The 21,609-nt window shown below is 34.9% G+C and overlaps 1 protein-coding gene across 9 annotated transcripts in view; it reads right to left on the minus strand.

The window, feature by feature from the left end:
* LOC124162736 (probable phospholipid-transporting ATPase IA) overlaps positions 1–21,609 on the minus strand; it is a 262,810-nt gene that overhangs the window by 11,135 nt on the left and 230,066 nt on the right. For 4 of the 9 annotated variants that reach the window (XM_046539362.1, XM_046539361.1, XM_046539356.1 and 1 more), the window contains one exon: positions 4,746–4,834. The exons of 2 other annotated variants lie outside the window; for them this stretch is intronic. In XM_046539362.1, coding sequence (XP_046395318.1) covers positions 4,746–4,834 — 89 coding nt within the window. Of the gene's footprint in view, positions 1–4,745; positions 4,835–5,449; positions 5,482–9,675; positions 10,771–16,261; positions 16,327–21,609 lie in introns of those variants that run through there. 3 more of the 9 variants (XR_006865658.1, XM_046539357.1, XM_046539360.1) reach the window with 3 other exon arrangements.

The raw sequence follows: 21,609 nt of genomic DNA on the forward strand, positions 1-21,609 counted from the left end.
TAAACTTAGACAACCATTTTTAAGGGGTCGCGGCTAAAACGTATGGGCTAAAATGGGTCGTGGAAAGAAAAAGTTCGGGAAACGCTGAATTAGCTGAATATCATATTTTGGAATTAGGCCCCTACCTGTTAACTAGGTGAAATTAAATCACTCTTATAAGTTCAAAACCAACTCTCCTATATTTACCCAAACTCAAGGCTGTGACAGAATAAAAAGGGAGGCACTAAAATCTGGCTTATTTTTATATTCTCGGCCTCGGTGGGGGTGGGGATAAGTCCTCGCCTACCATACCGAAGGTCATGGGTTTGAGTCCCACCTGGATAGGTTTCCCTTTCCAGGACATGGGTGTGTGTGATCATCTGTTGTTGATTGTATAAAATCTCTATGTAAAGGCCTCATTGTGCTGTTTTCCGGGGTAATTGAGATAATAAATAAATATAATATGATTTTAGATGTCAACACATTACAATTTGCAATGGTGTTTAAGCATCGATACCCAAAAAAATCAGCTTCATTTCTTCGAAGTTTTAGGTTTACGGTAAATAATTTATAATTCAAATAACTTATGTAAAATTCATACTTTTCAAGAAATTTTTCTTCAGAAATAGGGAATAAAATTACTTTTAACTGGGAATCATAACGCAAGCATGGACTAACCACAGAAACTCCTCAATTTAAAATATTCATAGTAAAATAAAATACTCGTCACTTTTAGCCACAATTACTAAAATCACAATATGATCATTGCTAGCTTTACTGATGTGTAGTTTATAATTTTTCTTTTCTATTGAAGCCTTAGGCAGTGCTGGGGAATGAAATTATTCTCAATCTATTAGACCGTAATATGATGGAAATTTTTTTAGTCCATGGTAAGATGATGAAAGAGATGGCTAGGTAACCAGCAATGCTTTCCCTCTGATAATCTTATAAAAATTAAAAGCAGGCAACAACTACAGGGTCACCCATTCCACCCCCTTTATTCCTGGGAAAATAGAGAAATAGCAATGGTAAACATTGTTTTCCAATGCAAGTTTTTATTTCACCATTTTTCAATGTACCATATTCAGCTACTTCATCTGAATTATTTTCACTAAGGAGATTCACCAGCATTCTCATTTGATGACAGAAAATGCATACTCTCAAGGGACCATATTTAGAGTAATGAATAATCTTGTGTAGAGAAAAATAATGAATATCCTTGCCCCAAAAAAAATGATGGTCTTGTAAGCAAAACAAGCAAGGCATAGATATTAATTCAAAGGGAGACCTAGATTAGAATCCAAGTGAGTCAAATAATTTTTTTCTTGACTGTTATGTAATTTAATCCTAAGTGGCAAGTCAATCACAGCATTGAGTAAAATATCATTAAATGAAAGATCAAATGATACACTGTTTAACATTTCAAAATATTAAAGAAAAATAGTTTGACCAACTGGGATTATTGCGGCTTGTTCACCAATTTTATTTTATTGCCAATTATGATAGAGTTAGAAAAATAAAGAGACCTGTATTTTTCCATTTTTTGATCTATTGCCTACTTCTTGTGCAATTTGCGGTGAACAATCGGCTTAAACCCTATAACAAATAAGTTGATGATATTATAAACTCATGCCAAATGCATCACCATTTCTCAGCTACTCCTTGGTCTTGTGAAAGGGCCTCAATTGGTTTGTTGTTATTTACACAATTGTGAGCAATTCCTTACCTCACCAGTGAAAAGTTCATCAGCAAGGGGTAACAGAGTCATATCTCTAATGACATTACTAACTTACAAAAATTGGGCAGCAATTTCAGCAATTTAAAAATTTTGAACTTCCAAATGAATGGCCGAAAGAGGAAGATATTATTCTTCAGGTGAACCTGAAGGTAATACAAAATGTATTGAAACTGATCCTGAAATAAGTACATATTTTACCTCAAGGTAACACGCATAGGTTCACCTGAAGATGATGCAAGATGCATTGAAACTGGTTGTCAAATGAAATTAAAGTATTTGTGGAATACTGCAAGTAACTTTTAATTTCCTAATATGTTAGAATTCCTCCAAATTAAACTAGTAACAACTCTGTATACCGATTCCATTATATACGAAACTCGCCAGCAGTTTCATTTAATGATTATCCATTAAACCAAATCATTCATGAGAACCCTCCCCAGGGATTTATAGAATCAGCAAATACATATCTATGTATTATAACTTTTTAGGAGCCAGCTTTTAATATTGAAACTAAAGATATGGGAGGCGCTACAAAGATATTTAAACTCAATCCATATATTTTTCCATCTAAATGAAGGCCACAGTGGAAAGGAAAATTACTCATTGCATGAAAGCAAAAATGAGTAAAATGCTAACTACTCGGACTCATTCAGAAAAACATTTGCTGGTTAACCCTTAAAGTGCCAGCGGGCCGATCCATCGGCCTGGGGGTAGGTGTGAAGAATGCCAAGGGCCCATCTTTCGGCCGGGTTTTTTTACACTTTCGCCTTTTATTTTTTGTGTTTCATATAGCTTTGGTAACTATGTTTACATACCTGTAAGTTTTGGGGGCAAATTAAAAGAAAAAATAGTTTCTGAAAATGCATACATATTAGGCTTTAAGTAAATTTTTAACCGCAAACCTACAAATTTGCCAAAAAAAAAGGCCTGGCATTCTTCAGCTTTCCGGGGTAAATAGGCTGGCACTAAACAGTTTAGCCAGCATCTGATCTTTCATTGCTGTGAAAGTATACTTTGCAGATCTATTCAACAAGAAAAGTCAGACTCGATCAAGGCTGGTTTTTGAATGACACATGAACATATCGATGGCTAAGTTCTAACAACACATATCTCAAAAATAGCAACTTTTCAGGAGAGCAAAGAAACGATTAATTTTTTTAATTGCATATAATTTTAATTTAAATTAAAAACCAAAAATGCATAAAACTGAAAAAGAAGCACACATTTGCAAACAAAGAGGTGTTTATTGCTTGAATTTTATTTTTTATTAACAGTATTAGCAATGTTAACACAGACCGGCCAAATTTTTTAGATATACGTGTTGTTAGAACTTAGCCATCGATATTGTAACGGCAGCGCTAACTATTATTTATGGGGAGCACTTGTACCAGTTTCTACCCTTTCCTTTTTTTGGCTGTTAAGTTTATTTAGTGTAAGTTTAGTTTATTTTGTGTACGTGTGAACAGCATTTTCTTTAATACTGCGCAACGATGTGAGTGAATCAAAACCCGACAGAGCGCGCAAGTGAAAACCACTGCCCTCCCCTCCCTTCCCCTCTCACGAGGTGTGCTTAACGAGATTGAGCCACCAGACATCGGGCAGAGACGGTGCAGAGACGCTCGGGAGACTCCCGAGACAGCTACGACTCGCCTTGACTCGAGTGGGTCGAGCATTGAGCCACCAGGCATGCGGAGAGACAGAAATGATCGGCAGACTCCTGAGGCAACTACGGCTGGCTTCTTGGCTCGAGTCAGTTGAGCATTGAGCCACCGGGCATTGGAGAGAGAGAGAAAGCACCTTGGCAACTCTCCAGGTTCTCCAATTGGTTTTTGGTTTCTTTGTATTTTGAATCCAATCCTTGACAATCCGGCCCTACTAACATCATTTCAAGTGCTACTCCCCATATTTTTTGTATGTTAACTTTAATTATCACGTTTTTTGTGAATAAACGCATTTCTTGTGTTCGCAACCCATGAATACGTGTGGTCTCTTTACCCTCAACCTCCCCTTCCAATTATCCCGTTCGTTTCGCTTCCTAAAATTTATTCGTTTTTTCACGTCGCCCCCGCTCTGAGGTGTTTCCTGCTCTACATTATAACGGACGCAAACCCGTTCGTCACAATATGTATATGTGCATGGTCAAAATGAGAAATAAAATAAAAGACATCTTAATCTAGAAAAAATGATGACAATGTACATATATAAAAAGAATTCAACTAGAAAATAAAAGATACAGTCTATATTGCAGAAATTTCAAAGATGATGGTGCACATCAAGCTGATTCCAGTGCATGATTAAGTAAAAGATGAAAATTTGTATCCTATTCTTTTATTTTACTCCTATACGGAAGTGAGGCATGGACAATGACCGCAGCAGAGAGAGCAAGGATAGAGGCCTTCAAAATGTGGTGCTGCAGAAGAATGATGAAGATCAAATGGATTGACTGAGTTAGTAACGAGGAAGTCTTAAGACGAGTGGGAGAGAAGAGAAGCCCCATGAAAACCTTAACAAAAAGACGGAACAACCTTATAGGCCACATCTTGAGACATGATGGCCCGATGAAGAAAATCGTCAAGGGACAAGTGGAAGGCAAGAATGGAAAAGGAAGACCTCGAATAAAATATATGGAACAAGTGAAGAAGGATGTGAAAGAGAAGAAATACGTAAGTGTGAAAAGATTAGCTGATAGGAGAACTGAGTGGAGAGCTGCATCAAACTAGTCTTAGGCTTGTTGACCAGTGATTATGATGATGATGCTTCTTTTGTTCAAGTGTATTCCTCATCAAATTACATTCAGATTTCAATTCACTGCTGGCTCATAAAACCAAACATTTTTCTATCCCAAGATACTAGAACATGCTCTCACCAATGTGCACAAGATATCATGCAGGTTTCACTGTAGTGCTCCTCTAAATTCTACATACCACTTACAAAACAGGCATTTTAGTTTACTTTATCTGGCTTGATAATTTAATAATTACAGGAAGTCAGTGACATAAAATGTTAGATAAAAATCTTGAGTACTTACGCGATAATTCCACTTCCATATTTACCCGAGTTGTCGTTCTTTTGAAGACATTCCTCACATTCTTGAGAAGCCTGGCTGTTTCAGTCAGTCTGAAATTGGCGTCATATGTCATTCCATAGCAACTAGTAAGGCAGCTTTAAGTGCAGTTAGGAAATTACTTGCAACTACAGTAAAAGGTCATCTATAAGCTAATGGCTTTGGACACTTATATTAAACACTTAGAACTCTTACCTCAAGTAACAAATATGCTCAGTAAATTTCAAAACATGAGAGATTGAGAGAGGTAGAGAGGCCAATGAGTGTCACAAACAATTTCAAGGAAAAAAAAATTATCAAAGAGAGTGCGTGCTCAAGGCACATAAGCGTCATCACGTGAGTAAAAACCATTCAGAAGAGGTATCAAAAATATGTTTTCCTCCACTCTTAACAAAAGTGTCAAATGCAAAAGCTACCGTGTTTTCCTTGTATAAATCTCTAATAAAGGCCTTTGTTATGGGCACGTACATTGCATTGTTCAACACATAATTATTCTGGCCTTCAAGTGCTTAATATAAGTAAACCAAAATGTGAAGCAAACATGCTCAACCAGCTTGCAAGGCCTACTGCAATTATGGTGCAAACAAAAATAAAAAATAATGTGTGGAGGTAAAAATGAAATTAATCAACTCGTTCAACAGAAACCCATGACAAACCCATGTACTTACACCTTGTGAGTTGTTCCAGAGCATGCATTGGGCTGAAGGAGGAGGGAAAATTCAAACGCAGTTATCAAAACAGCCACGTAAAAACCAGAAAATACTGATCTGTTTGACAAGAACTACACTTTCAATTCAAGTATTGTAAAGAACACTGAAATTTGAGCACTGAAATAATCTGAAGCCAAGAAATGAGAGAAAATCCCTCAAGCTGACGAACAAATACATAACAAAACACAACAAACAAAAATCATTTTCAAAGCTTTTATAACAAACACAGACAGGACTTTTAAAGAATTTTTGGCACAGAATAAACTTATAATTTTTTTCTGTAGAATACAGAACTTAAACATAAAAAGGTATATATTAACTTAGAGGTAAGAATAATGCCTGAGACTTTTACATCCCATGCTGTGAGAGTATAACATTTCATAACCCCTTATTTTGTGGCAGTTTTCTTTGACTGATATTTTAATGCTCCCTTTACTAGACAGGGCCATTCGAAGAAGGTTTTGTGGTGAATCTATACCATCAATGCTACAACATGCATCAAGCAACAGAAGCACAGTGGTCACCTATAAATTGGAATGATTGACCATATCTAAGAGCCATAGCTTTTGCCAATTATAGATACAAAAATGTCTGAGAGAATATAACTCTCATTTCAAAATTTAACTGTCTTTGATGTTGAATGTGATGGTCAATAATTCAAATACTACCACAGAAAATAAATGTGTACACAACATGTAAGTGATAGCATATGTAGAAAATTATCTGAGTACATGAAGTGTAATATTACAGCAAATGATTTTTGGACATTTTGCTTAAGGCAAAAAAATTTAATGCATAATAATATGTCAAAGAAGCATACATGAGTACTAGTCCAATGAAAATCACTGTGAACTCAGAAACTAAATTCAGCATTACTGTATACAAATAACATGTTTTTCAAGCAAATATTCAGAGGAGTGATCAATAACTTTACACTTTGATTATTTTCACTCATCTATTAAAGATGTGAAGAACTAAAGAGGGACAGATTTATGCTCGACACTATAACTTAATTGTCCTAAAACATTTTGTACATGCAACGATAGGTGATAAAAGTGACATCCAACAAATTTATTGTACTTGAAACATTTATACATAGACAAAAACACACCAAAAACTATTATGTACTCTAACTAAACCATAAACATTTCATTATTAAAAAAATAAAATGGGCACTGCATTTCTATTATATGTACTGTCCAGCAAAACTCAACGTAACAATTCATCCAGATATTTTTAAAACAACCAATCAAAGATGTAGCAAGAAAATGAAGTATGTATTTTCATTTGAGAGAGAATTGATTTAAAGAGGTTTCACCAGGGACTGCTGGGAATTCAAAGACTATACCCCTGCTGTCACGGATAATTAACATTAGTTATTTAACCTTAAATTTTATAGGTCTGAAGTACAGTTCAGCATGTTTGAAACCATACTCCCTTGGAACCAATTAAATCTCTAGTTCCATTTAATTGAAATCAATTCCACTACTATTAAAACAAAATTTGACTGCCAAGCACAACATTTTGTTCCTCCAGAAATTGTTATGCTAAGTATTACTGGATTGACTAAAGAACAACATTTTATACAATAACCTTAATAACTACAACTCTTTACTATTTAGACATCTGAAATTTTATAATTAATAAGCTAAAACCAAGACTAGGCTACATATTTCAACATTAACTATATACACTTGTATGGCTAAAAAATAACTTATCATTCTAAAAGAAATATCAACCATTGTATCTCCCACTTCAGTATGATAGAAAAGACAACTTGAATATTCGTGGCAAATAAGAAGACCTTCAATTTCAATTTATTGCAACAAAAGTATCGAGAAATTACAATATTAGTAGCAGATTTCCCTACCCGCTGGTATACATAGCATTTTGCCATTCATTTTTATGATCTGACGCATTATAATCTTATCCAACTAAAAACCACATCTTATATTTAGTAGATGGTAAAAATATGAAATTTTCTAAAGCATATCATTTGGAAATATGTATTACAACCATGTGTAACAAACTAGGTTCTGTAAAATCATGTGCAATAGCTGACGTCTGAGCATGGAATACATATATATTTGTGAGAAATTAGATGAAATAAATTAAGAATCATGTTCACAAAAATTTTTGCTTGAATAACATAATATGGCTACATTTATCACTTCAATAATCTTCAGTTACAGTACTATGTATTAAAATCTATCGATGCCTAGAGCAGCTATGGTGATAAAAGACACATTGACCACAAGAAACAATTCACCTACACCAGAAAAAATTCACCTGGAACAGAAATAGAACCACAAATTGGACTTTCAGTGTCAATTTTCAATCCAGGATTCTTCTTGAAGCATTCTGGCGAACAAATTGGCCCAGAAAACCTAAGTTCCATGGGCTAATTCCAGGACCATATGAATTTTTTCTTTGGGGAATTCTCATGAATAAAAACTTGTTCCAAAGAATACGACATTGAAATCAAAAAGGAAGGCAAGGGAAAACTCTCCAATACTGACTAACTATAGAAACTTGGTAAATTTTTAAATTTTTCAGTATGAAATCAATCAGCTTGCTCACCTATTCCTTAAATTCTTTTTTGTGTTAGTTTCATAAATAAAGGTTATCATACTTTTCGGTTTTTCAATCAGCCTACAGCTTTAGGTATTCGTCATGAAAAATCAACAGCCTGAATCCTTTCGTAGGTAAGTTGATAACTTCACACACTCTTGCCGAGTAAGTAACCATCTCTCATCTTCTCCCTCCTCTCTAACCAATGGCGCAGTGAGGGGGAGTTTTGGGGGTTAAACCCCCCCCCCCCCCCCAGAGCTCAGAGAAATGCTTAAGTTTAATCCATTTTACTTAATTGGATTGATATTACTAATGGAATAGTGTAAGGATTAATAAAATATCCCTCAGAAAGCCGTAAAACTCACCATTTTGAAATATTTATCTTAAAATTCCGTAATTTATTAATCTCGCACCAACCACTTATCCTGGTGGGTATTCCACACCCCAAACATCCCGGTATTAGTTCCACCTTAATGAAATAAGTATTTTGTTATAATCTCTATCTTTCCTTAATCCTTGATCTTTCCCTTCTATCTACCAAATTCTTTAATGTACTGGGATACAAGTTCTGAGGGAACAACACTGTTAAGTGTGCATGCCTCCTCAAACGTCTCATGCATTCCCACTCTCTTAAGGCATTATGTATCACTACCTCCCTAGTTAGCACAGAGCGCAATACCTTCCCCATCTGAGCATCCAATGAGCCTACGTCTGGAACTGCAAACTGAAACAAGGGAGGGACCAGGGATGGGAAGAGGAAGGGAGGTAAGAAGTTGTTGGTGAGTCAAAGATAGCACGGAACTTTGTGTATTATCTTTTGGAGGACTGGAATAAGTACATGATAGGAAATCAATTGAATTGACTTTTTGTACGAGTTGTTTTCTTTCCTAGTGACACTTTCATGGATTACAGAACCTTCCACTTTCTGCATATCCCACATGCTCAAGGTTTTTCTTTAGCCTTGTAGTCCTATAAATTCTCCATCCAATCCATTTGCCACACACATTACTTTAAAGGTGATAATGAGTCTCTTTTTCAACAAAGTAAGTCCTTAAGTTTCATAAAAGGTAGTTCACATTAATAGCTATGGGAAAAATGGAAAAAATTGATGCAACTTCACAGTTATTAACTCAGCAGGTTTGATATACATCATGGAAGATGACAGCTTTGTTCACTTTTCTCGGAAGACTGCATACACGTCCATCCAAACCATATTAGTTACTTTTTTTTTGACTTGATGAATTAGAAATATGTACATATAATGCACCATGAGGAATAAACACCATTAATACCCACCAGATAGATTGAATGATAAGGCAGAGGTGGCTACAATGGGGCAACCCAAGGGACAAAATTTATAAAGGGTCAAGCAAGTTAAAATGGTGAAAAGTGCCCCCAGATATTTTGAAAAATAAAAAATATACACTTGAAGTGCATCAAAAATTATATGTTTCCCCAAAGTTTCAGGCCTTAACAATGGAAATTAACCCCAAAAATAATTGAATGTAAATTTCGAATGGCCAATAAATAAAGTAAAAAAAAGAATAGATGTTCTGACTGTTGTTAGAAAGAAAAAAAAAAAGCTCTTCATCCAAGTAGTATCGAATCTAGACTGATTTTATAAAAATGTTTATTAATGCATGTATCATTCAAAAAACATACAATATACCTTTAAAAGTCTATAAAATATACAGTCAATAATCAAAAAAATAACAAATAATTATTCACTGTAAAAAGAGAGATATCGAAAAATTTTCCATGACAAAGGAAAAATTACTAACGTTTGTTCAAGCTCAGTGTAAACCAGACATCCACAAATAACTGGCCACATTAGTACACATGTGAATCATTATGAGAAAACCGCAATATATAACTATTAAGTCACAATCATCAATGAGTCAAGTAACTTCAACAATGCCTTCCCTACTCACCAATTGAATGCAGCCTCAATTGTTATAAAAATAAAGCCTATTTACTTTCAGATCAGACTTCCATGTTATATTGACAGTGAGAATGAAATTCCCTGAGATTTCGATCTTCTTAAATTCTTTAAATTAATTTTAATTCCCTGAGTGTTAACATAATCAGAAAATTAAACTTTCCATCAGATCTGTTCACATTACCATCAGGTTAAAGTAAGAACTTGACTTATATAATGCATGCACACTATAAGGCACAAAGATCTATTCAAGGGTAGGAGCAAGACTTAGAACATCTTCAACAGCAATTAAGTAAGGAAGATCCCAGAAAATATCCTACAAGACTTAAAATGCTTTACAACTAACTACCATTTGCATTGCTCAGAATTTTCAGATCTGATTTCTGGCATCATTCCTAATTTCATAAATTCTTCCATCGTAAGCATTTTTCAAATTGTTAAAAACCTTCAATGCTTGATTCCGATAGTCTGGTGCTATCATGTGCACTTTGAGTCATGCTAGCAATTCAGTAAAACAATGCCAGGGGTGAAAATAAAAGTTAAACGAGAAAAACATCCATTGCCTCATCAAAAATGTTCATCATGTACTTCATGGGTTGACTAAATTGGCTGCCTTCTATGGCCATGGAACATATGAATTTCTTCTATTTATTTCCAGTTAATTTAAAATCCTTTGGTAAGTCATAAATTATGATCCACCTTTGTATCTTCTTGTGCGGAAAATGATCCAGTAAATGATTCCTTTACAAGTCTGAACCAAAATAGTTTCCTGGGGCAATAAAAAAGAGATTTCAATGAGTAGGTATACCTATTTTCCCAAATAAAATTACAAAGAACTGAAACAAAACCAAAAATTGAAGTAAAATAATAGTAGGTATACCTATTTTCCCAAATAAAATTACAAAGAACTGAAACAAAACCAGAAATTGAAGTAAAATAATAGATTGTTGAAAAAAAGTGAAATGGAAATAAAATTTCAAATCTCATGTGGAACAGTAATATGTAGCATGGCTGCACAAAGGTTTCCATGATGAGTTCAAAAAATAATTCTGCCTCCAATTTTGTTTTCTAGCTGAAGTTGACTGATATGAAAAATTATTTCAATTCAATCGTAGTACCTCCTTGTAAAAATTTAATGAGAATATGTAATCATATCATAGGCACAAGTTACCACATCCAGTGCAAGTTGATAATGGTACTAAAGATTTACAATGTCATTAGATACATTAAAAAATGTGTCTTTTTCAAAACCATCAGAAATATTACAGGGCACGTTTTCATATATTTCTTCAATGATGCAATTACGGTTAACTATAAGGAATATAATTTTGTTGCAATCAGATGTGTTCAGACATTTTAAAATACTGACTGCAGTCCTAACCAACACTATATTACTAACCACCCTGGGATATACCTGCAAATATTAATCCCAATCACATTACCATTGCCGAGAAAAATGACAATTCAAAAACCATATTTGAATTCACTTCAAAGGAATCGTCAAACACTGCAAAAATTTGAAACATATTTGACTTGGGAGGATGAGGAAGGTTTATCTCAGAGATCAGGTCATAGAATTGACATTTTTTTACTTGAGGGTTCTGGCAAAGAAAAACTGACAGCCAAGACATCCATTATTGCATATGCATGCATAGAATAATAGTTTGAAGTAAACAATATTGGTAGTAGGCATTACTAATATAACGTGACATTGTGGTTGAGTATACGTTGATAGGACACATAATAACAAGGTTATTCTGCTGTACACCAGCTCATTTGGGGTATTTACAGGTATAACTATTCTTTTTTGATCATATGTCATACTTTCTGCTCTTAACTTTCACTTTATCACATCCCAGCTGGCACAATTACAGCTTTTAATAACTTAAAAAGGACAAATGGAGAAAAGATTTTACATTGAAGAGTTGATCCTAAATTGTCTTCCCTATATTGCCTTCATCTTGACCTAAATGCTTCTAAGCTCATCATCATGAAATCATGAAATACCTACTCTTTTTGATGTCAATAAAATCCTACTAGTCATTCACATGTTTGCACAAGGTGCTATGGATTTTGAAAAAAAATCGGACACTGGATCATTCCTGCTAACATTAAATCAAATGGCCAAGAGACGAGGTTCTGAGTCACTATGTCAACGGATGGTATTGATGGAGATTCAATTACACCACACTCCTAGATGTCATTTCTTTTGTGCATAGAGCATGAATTAGGCTCTTTGGCATAAATTAAATTTAGGAATTAAATTTGCCAAAGCTCATTCCTCAATTATATATTTGAAGAAATCCAGGCTCTTTATATGCATTCTTGAAATTTATTTTCATGGCTAAGTGACAGAAAATCATCACTCTTTGCCCCTAAATTGTACTTTATGTGATGGAAATTTAGCATCAGAAAACCAACTTGTGCCAGTTCCAACCTCTTGGCTTTCCTTAATGTTAACCCAACCTCTTCCCCACTCTAAAGTAGTGAAAAATTCAGTCTCCTACCCTCCGAATGTTACCAGAATAAGGAAATTGTTAGAATTCAGAATTCTCAATAAAAGAATCAGAGCTGACCGCTAACCTAACTAAGAATCCTTTCCTCAGAGTGAAATCATTTTTATTGGAAATCAGTTATCTTACACTGCATATCACCGCATTACAGACAAGCAGACAGACCATAATAAAAGGCCTTGAGCTCCTCTTCACCCATAAAAGCTTCATCACCATGGATCATTTCCAGAAGTTAACCCACACGCAAATCGAGTTATCTCGGTCCAGAGGCTACAGAAATCAAATGCAAAACTAAACGATAAAAAACTTATGATTGTTTTCAGGGTAACTTGAGTTAGTATAATAACAGTCATGCATGAGAAAACAAAGCAGTAGCTTTATAAGAGGATTCAGTGAACCAGTGAAGCCTTGGTACCCTCTTCACCTAAAATTACTCTCAATGTAATACAGCTTACTCCCGATTATCCGGGCTAAAGATGGGGAGAGGCAACATGAATAATTGGAAAACATGAATAATCCAAAATTTCATTTGAATATCATTTAGTTCTCATCACTCATATAAATCAAATGATTAAACATTATTCGTGCACGTCGTCTGTCATTTAAGATCGCTTTCCGGAATCATAAAGAGCTTTCTTTTCCCGACCGCGATCTTTTTCGTGGCGACAATGTGATTGTACTCACATTCCAACTCCTCCGTGTGATACCTGGTTTCCGCATTAAAAATGCAAATATCCTGGTGCTTTTGCAACATTTTTATGTTTTTAAAGATCACGGAAAACATTGAAAAAGTGTAAAACTCGTACACGGATAAGCCGCAACACGCATAAACTGCAGCTGGATAATTGGGAGTCTGCTGTACTAACAACTCCTCAATGAATCATTTGCCCTAGTCTATCTTCTTACGGGGAAGCATGGTGGCCCAGTGCCCAGTGGGTAGAACATTGGACTGCTGATCGGTGAGTCCTACAATCAAATATTGCGTGACACCTTGAGACACCCCAAACAAAATCCTAGAAGCGCGAGATGGCCAAGGGAAAGGAACTGGCCCCCTACCTTGTACGTGAATTCAGATGCCTATGGCATAGTCTGGGGTGAGCTCTACCCTCACCTAACAGTACCAACCTTCTGGTTGAATCACTGTGAGTGAGTGACCTCTAATGCTCAAAATGAATGGCATTAGTGGGCATGTTCCCATCCTTTTCTTCAGTTTTCTACCTACATATGTGAGAGCTGCTGGTTGTTAGTTCCTTAATCAGCCAGCAGAGCTTCTACAATATACTGTGATGAAAAACACTCACTCCTCAAGTTCCCTCCAAAAAAAACTTGAACTCGGTCACTACAAGCTCACCACCATACGTTATTCATTTGAAGTTTCTGCATGAAGTGATGGGAATCCTGAAGAAAATTAAACTCAGGGCCTAATTTCAGTCACAACATGACAAGTAGAGAATTCTTACAAGTATTGAGTGGCTCACATGAATTAAGGAACTGGCATAAAAACGGAAAATCATGCCACACAGGCGAAAAACCATTTAACAATATATATGTTTGAAACCAAATAAAGAATTAATATTAATAATTATAGAATGATATACTTTGCACTATTTCCAAATATAAAATTGATATTCAAGACATAGAGGACATAGAGGAAAGTATTTCACTCAATTATTATTATTGTTATTAATTCCACAAAGTATAAGCCTCCACCATAAGTTCCATCAAAACTGATAACCTAGATGGATACTTTGAGTAAGGTAGTAGAGTTGCTTAAAAATTACTCACGTAGGAAATCAGTGATTACAAAATTCCAATTTAAGACATGCACTTAGAATTTTGAACATACTGGAGTAAGGGAAAAATTAAAGTTGAGTTCAATTGAATCACCCAAAGCCAAAATTAAACTACCAGAATACAGTTAGACGATCAAAAAATTAAATATCAAACGTTAAAAAACCAAAGCAACATCTAAGTTACTAATATTTCTCTTTTCAAAATGTCCACAATCATAACAGAAGTGCAGACAAATCATCGGAAGCAAAATACTGTATTCCATGAGAAACGTTGAAATCCATTTCCGAAAGAGAAGTATGGTGGTGAGCCAGAAAAAAAGTATGAATATGTTTTCAGAATAATAAAAAATAAATCAAAGTCCACGATCAAGCAAAGAGAATAAGAGAAAGTAAAAATATAACTTTTGATTTGTACAAATAATGATGAAGAATCAAATGACATCATTGCATTACCTAAAGATACAAGAAAATTATGCGACGAGGAATATAGGATGAATATAGCATAAATAGATCGGAATATGTAAAATAAACCATAAAAAAAACTCCTGAAGCACGAAGTTACGTTACTTTTGAAAGACTTTTAACTTTTCATTAAAAAGTCTTCATTTAAAACTGACTAATAGTAGGAAATTTTATGAACTAATATTTTCTCATTAATTTTAAAAATAATTTATATCTTATCTCCCTTAAATAATGTTAAGACCTTCACCGCAAGCACCATATTGTTTCATTTATCAAACACATGATCAGACACAATCATTCTTCAAAGAACCCTATTCTTCGTCAACAGCACTCTTAAAAAGACTTTGCTATACAATTATGAAAGAGTTGCACTGTTTTTTATCAAAGCTGCAAAAATTGATTCCTGACTGTACACTAAGGTAAATAAGTGCATTTTTGCGCAGACATATTCTTTGTGGCATTTCAGGTCTTTTGGTGTTTTGTCCACTTGGTGACTGATAACATGCCATCAATATCATGAGAACTTTCTCAAAATGATAGTGACTTCACTGTCAGAAAATAGCATGCTTTCATTTATGATAATTTCCATTCAAAGTGAAACCAAAAATGCTTGATGAAAATATATGGATGTCTTTAATTATGCCCACTCCATTGGCTAATATGGGTTTCAAACAAAGTAACACAATTTATTTTGACCTAACTGATGAATTCAATAATTATATACAAGAAATGAAGAAGTACCCATTGAAATACACTGTTATATGAATCAAAGCAAGTCTAACTATGGTAAAAATGAAAATTTAACTCCTCAAAAATGTATTGTAATTCTATTGAAAGTAGGAACTTAGGATATGGAATTTCAATGGTAAATACTACGGGCCTACGGCTGAATCCATGTCAAATTTTTTCCCTGGATACTTAAGCATAGCCAGAGAGGTATAAGGCCAGCCATGCATTCATTAGAAACTTTGATATTTAAAGAGGTAAAATTTCTACAGTACATTAGGAATCTACTTATTGTTAAAACATCAAGGAAAATTATAGGAAAAAAAGCAAGTATTATGAACTTAATAAAAAAAAGGGGTCATCCACTGTCTCAAAAATTCTAATTTATCACCAAATATGTACGTTTATGGTATCAAATAAAAGGGCAAGAGTCAAAATTTGTTTAAAATAGATTATTAAAAATTGATTAATTCAAGATTCAAAAAAATTGAGATGAAATATATTAGCATTACTAAGGAGATAATGTTGATTTTTCCAATAATTTACTTAACACAGACATATTTTCCTAAGAATCCTTCACGTAGTATAAGTGTATACTCTATTTGGCCACTTTACATCATCTATACTGTATTCTACTATTTACGTGCTAATGGTTAAGGCTGCACAAAACGGGGGTTTCATCTAATTTCCAAAATTACAAATAAGCTGTTAGGACATCCATTTTCGTGCCACAAAATAATCAATACTAAAAGACACAAGTACTTACAAAGAAAATGATATAAGGCACATCTTCAAGTTTTTGCAGCATTAATTCCATCAATTACTTTTAATCTGAAAAAATTAGCAGCACCTATATCATCCTGATGACATAGTTAATACCTATCCAAATTATCAACATCAATAAAAAATTAAGACAGGATGCTGGAGTTTCACAATATTTCATCCCACAACATAACACTATATTTCATTACGACATATAAGAGATATATTCTAATCGAACAACATCATCATCACGTAGCTGAATATTAAATATACATAATGGATAAGTACAGCCAGAGCATACCGTAGATTATATACTCTGGCATATTAATTCAAGTATACCGACACTAGCCATGGTGATAACTGTATGGAGTCACCCGAAATGCACAAATTGTGCAAAAATCCACACAGAAAAAATTCATTTGCCTTGACTGGGATTCGAACCCGGATCCCCTGATTTACGGTCGAGTGCTTTATTCTCTGTGGATTTTTTGAACACACTGGCATGATCATCATGTAGAAATGGCATTACACAAGGTAATGAACAGTAATTATCTTTCAACCAAATTTCATGACAACAAACTAAGGCTATTCTCTTATGGAGCTAATCTGCGAGCTTGAACAAGTTAGTCAAATCTATTTACAAAACCAAGAACAAAAATTTCCTCATATTCACATTTCATGGGGGAAGTTCGTAAATTATATTTCATAACTATTACCAATATGTTATGTCAAACTGTAATCATGGGAAACAGTGTCCTATTGACTCCATTTATGAAGTAAGCAAGACGCAATATCTACCATACCACATACCTACGCCTACAGAATTCTAGCTCTGGCAAAACTCATTTGTACAACATATTTCAGAAATCTTGTTTTTTGCAGAACTCGGGACATATTCCTGCATGAACCAACTAAAACTAAAATATCACTTGCAATAGTAATAATTTCGCTAGGCCAAAAAAGGCATATATTAAAAATGTATACGTGTCATTTTCTTCACAAAATGAAAATCAGGAAACACTAAGAATATTAATACATAAATATGTATGTTTATCTAAATGTAGATGTACAATACATATCTAGGGGTAGTTCATCACTCAGTAAGTGTCTTCAAGCAAGATATATGCACATTTAATACTACATAATCCATTTTCAGTGAAGGACCGAATCTTTATGCAATCATCTCACTACAATGGCAAAATATATCAACATATAAATATAACAAATTCCGTAGAAAACCCACAAATCACATTTTTTACTAAAATAGAAAGCAATTTTGAAATACGCCAGACTTTTTATTCATTCTAGAAAGGCTAAAGGAATCAAGCAGTCCCGGATAGTCAATAAACATGATAAATAAAAACTTTAATTGTAACATTTAGAATGAAATTGATATCTGCAAAATTTGGGGGGTAAATAACGTGTTGGGTCTTTCACTCATATGAAGAACTCTATACTGTTTACATTGATGGAAACAGGTGCTCAGAGTTCCAAGAAATCAAAGAAATCTGCTCACATAGATCTTTCCATTTTCTACAATGATTTTAACTTTCGTACTTACACCTGTAACTGGTAAACGATGGAGATATACAGCGATTAAAACTGGTTGAAATCGCGAGAATACTTCATGCGAATAGTTTACATTACATTATGAAAATAATATTCATGCATAAAATCACAGATGGAGGCTATAAAATCTGAGCTTATCCTAGTTTAATCTTTCTAAGTATCCCAACCGAAACTTGAAGATATGCCCTCATCACTTTGTGAAATATGACTCTAGCATTACCAAGTAACAATGAGAAAAATTTTTACACACTGATATCTTACAGTTTTAAGAACTCAAAGAGTGACTTTTCACAAAAATATGCAGTCTATGAAGTTAGCCTTTCAGTATGCATGTGGGCAACAGGTGTTTGTATTTCCTTTGCAAGCGTTTTCATTATTATTGTAATATATTTGTAATACAATTGTAATTTGCAAGCGTTTTCATTATTATTGTAATGTATTTGTAATACCTGACATATAAATAGTTTTTTTGTATCAAGGTTGTTCCTTATTGTTTCTTTTTATGTCTGTATGTATCTTTTGACGATGTCTATTGTGATTTTACATCATTTAATGACAAATAAACAGATTGATTGACACCATTCAGGAAAAAGTGTGACCCTCTGGTTGGTCACTCTTAACTTCCAGTCACACCACATTGGTTACCATGTATAGCATAGATACACCAATATTTATGTCTCTAACTTACGATTTCCCTAAATGGCAACAGCTAATAAATTAAGAAAATTATTAAATTTGCTCTGACATGAGAAGAAAGTTATGCGTGAACCACACGAGGGTCACACCATGGGCAACACATTAAAATTTCTTGACTAACTGAAAGAAACATCCTTGTACAGCATCGGGTGAAGTTTTAACTAACACCACAGTCTTATATGATGTCAAATGATTTTCTCATCATCTAAACTCATACAAACACAGCACAGCATGGTTTAAGTTTACAGTATGCGTTGAGTTTCGATGAAGAATAATTCCCAGTTTTTAAAGGCAAATGACAATATTTTAACTAAACTGATTTTCTAGGAGCTAGGAGTCATGTAGCAATTTATTTCACTGTCTTCCGAAATAATATGCCCTCAAAATGCCCTTCATAATGGCAGTCATAATATTACGTTTGAACACACTATAAATACTATGGGTCAAGGCACACTAATTTCTGGAATACATACTAACAGATATTAGGTCATAGCAATGGCATAACAATCTTAACCCTTATATTGAATAAATAATTTGAATTACTCCTGGGCATTTATACTCAAGCGAAGATAATGATTAAACTATATTGCATCAACAAAATAAAAATAGAAAAACATTTTACGGGAGATCACTGTACAAACACTGCATGAAATATACATTAGGAAATAACTAGAAAATGATATCAATAATGTCTCTAAGTTTATCAACAATGTAGGCACACATGGAATAAATGTACATAATCTACATCAACTTAGTAGCCTATTCTCGTGTGATAAAAATCACCATTACGGAAATATTTAACATCATCTTACAAGGAACATTAACGGAGTGTAACGCCCACTTTTGCTTCAAACTTTGCACATTTGTAGATTAATGCAAAAAAATGAAATTTGTGAAATTTCCCGTGCCCTCGTGACCTGTGAGTCGAGATATCAGCGATCAAAGATGCCCGATTCGTCAATTCGCCGCCCGTCAGGGGGAAGGCATGCCGGCAATTGGCCCACTCCTCGCCGGGCCTCGACCCAGCCGCCCGGTGAGCGGCCAGCGATGCGATGCGAGCTATATTTCGTCTACGGCGGAGTCTCACGCCCCGGCGAATCGCTCTTTTGTTTTCTGTTAGTCTTTCTGTATTTCCGATTTTACCTGATCCTTATGGAGCATCGGATTGATGGGAAAATTGCTCTGCATTTAGTTATAATATATAGCAACACTTTGAAACGCGGAAACTTCGGAATGATACTATAACCCGGAGTAATTCGCGATAAGAATTTATGCTTCATCTTTCTGCCCGTAAATGCGCAAAGGAAACGAGATAGGGGGCATGTTTCTTTCAAACTTTTAAGGGGAAACCCAAAATAAGCAACACATGGAATACTTCAACAGCCTAGGCCTCTCGGAGACGAGACGGGACAAACCCCATCCGTATGAATGGACGGGGTCCCTTGCCCTTTGGTGGGAGTTCGGCAAATCTATTGTATTTCTAAAGGGCGTTAGTAGATTTTTCGCTTCTGGAAACGGCTGCATCCTCGACCATTTCAGGTACTGTCATAAAATCACCCAAACATTTCCCGTCTCCTCGAACAAAATATAAACACCAGTAGAGACGGAAAACAGCGAGGAATTGGAGTTTTGTCAGTTCTACTTCATCTTTTGGTTTGTTCAGAAGCATACGGTTATCTCCAGCACTATCTCTGCTCTTGTATTGTGGATTGAGCAAAAACGATCTGATTGCTGTTTTTAATAGTATAATATAGCTTTCAACATCGTTCGGGTAATTATAATGGCTGAGGTGATAAACCCATTGAACGTTTTGAGGTTGATGAGCAGTAAATTTTTGAATACTCTCTCTTTTTCGGAGACCACTGTGGAAGAAATTGATCTGGTGGAAAAGCTCACAGGTAAGTGTTTTATGATAACTAAACGATGAAATTATTATGCTAACAGTCAGTTACTTGCTTCTCTAATTTATTTATAATTATATTGTGTAGTAAAAATATGTTATAATATATGTGTTGCAGCGATATTGAAATCCTGTGCAGAAGATGGTGAATACGATTGGGAAGTCGAAGATGATCTTGTATTTGACGATGACAATGAGAGGAATGAGGAAACTGTGGAGGGGTTTGAAGAAAGTAGCAGTGATTCGGAGAGGGATGAGGATATTTCTCCAACATCTCCTTCTTCTTCAACATCATACGATGTTTCCCCTATGAAGAAACCGAGATCAGAGCCATCAATACTCCAAAAAAAATGGCAGTTGACTTTTGGAAGTCAGGGAAAAAGGGCAAGTTGCGACTAGAGACAGTTCGGCACACCTTCCGCTTCGTAACTAGCCGAACTCAACTTCATCGATATGAGAGGCAGATAATAGAAAGCGGAGCCTTAAATTAAAAGTATAAATCTATCCGGGAAGCTCTTCTCACCCGCTTCAAGACCGCCAAAGAGAATAATCTAATTGTACATGACCGAGATTTGCGGGGTGGGCAATTGAGGAAAATAGTCAACTGGATACCCCAATCACAAACTTTAAATGCACTCCTCCGTGGCTTTGGAAGTGGAAGAAGCATAACAACATTGTTTCTCACAAGGTTACGCGAGTTGTTTCCAAGAAGCATTCCTTGGAACAACAGAGTGTTTCAGAAAAGGCCAGAGAGTTCGTGACGGAGGTTAAGGATTTAATTAGTAATACTGCAAATGGTAGTGTGCAAGTTTAAAATACTGACCAGTGGTTTTAAAAAGGAAATGCATTCCGGGCGCACTCTGAAATTTCGAGAGGTGAAAGTGGTGGAATCAGTGGCACAGAGTTTACATGCAACCACTCATTCTTACACTATTCAACTGACTATTTCAATGGATGGTGAGCTCCTCTCCCCTCTACTTATCTGCTTGCAAGAGAAGGATGGCAAATTCCCCGCACGCGCGGACATTTTTCAAGCCGCCAATGTTCATTGCGTTGCATCAACTTCAGGATTGTTAACCAAAAACATTTCGAAGGAAGAGTATTTCGGGCAGGTTCTTTCCCCAGCAATACGTAATGAATTTATGTATGAATATGTAATTATATGTATTTATGAATGTATTATTACT

The sequence above is a fragment of the Ischnura elegans genome, chromosome 7 (assembly GCF_921293095.1).
Source record: "Ischnura elegans chromosome 7, ioIscEleg1.1, whole genome shotgun sequence".
Taxonomy (NCBI): domain Eukaryota; kingdom Metazoa; phylum Arthropoda; class Insecta; order Odonata; family Coenagrionidae; genus Ischnura; species Ischnura elegans.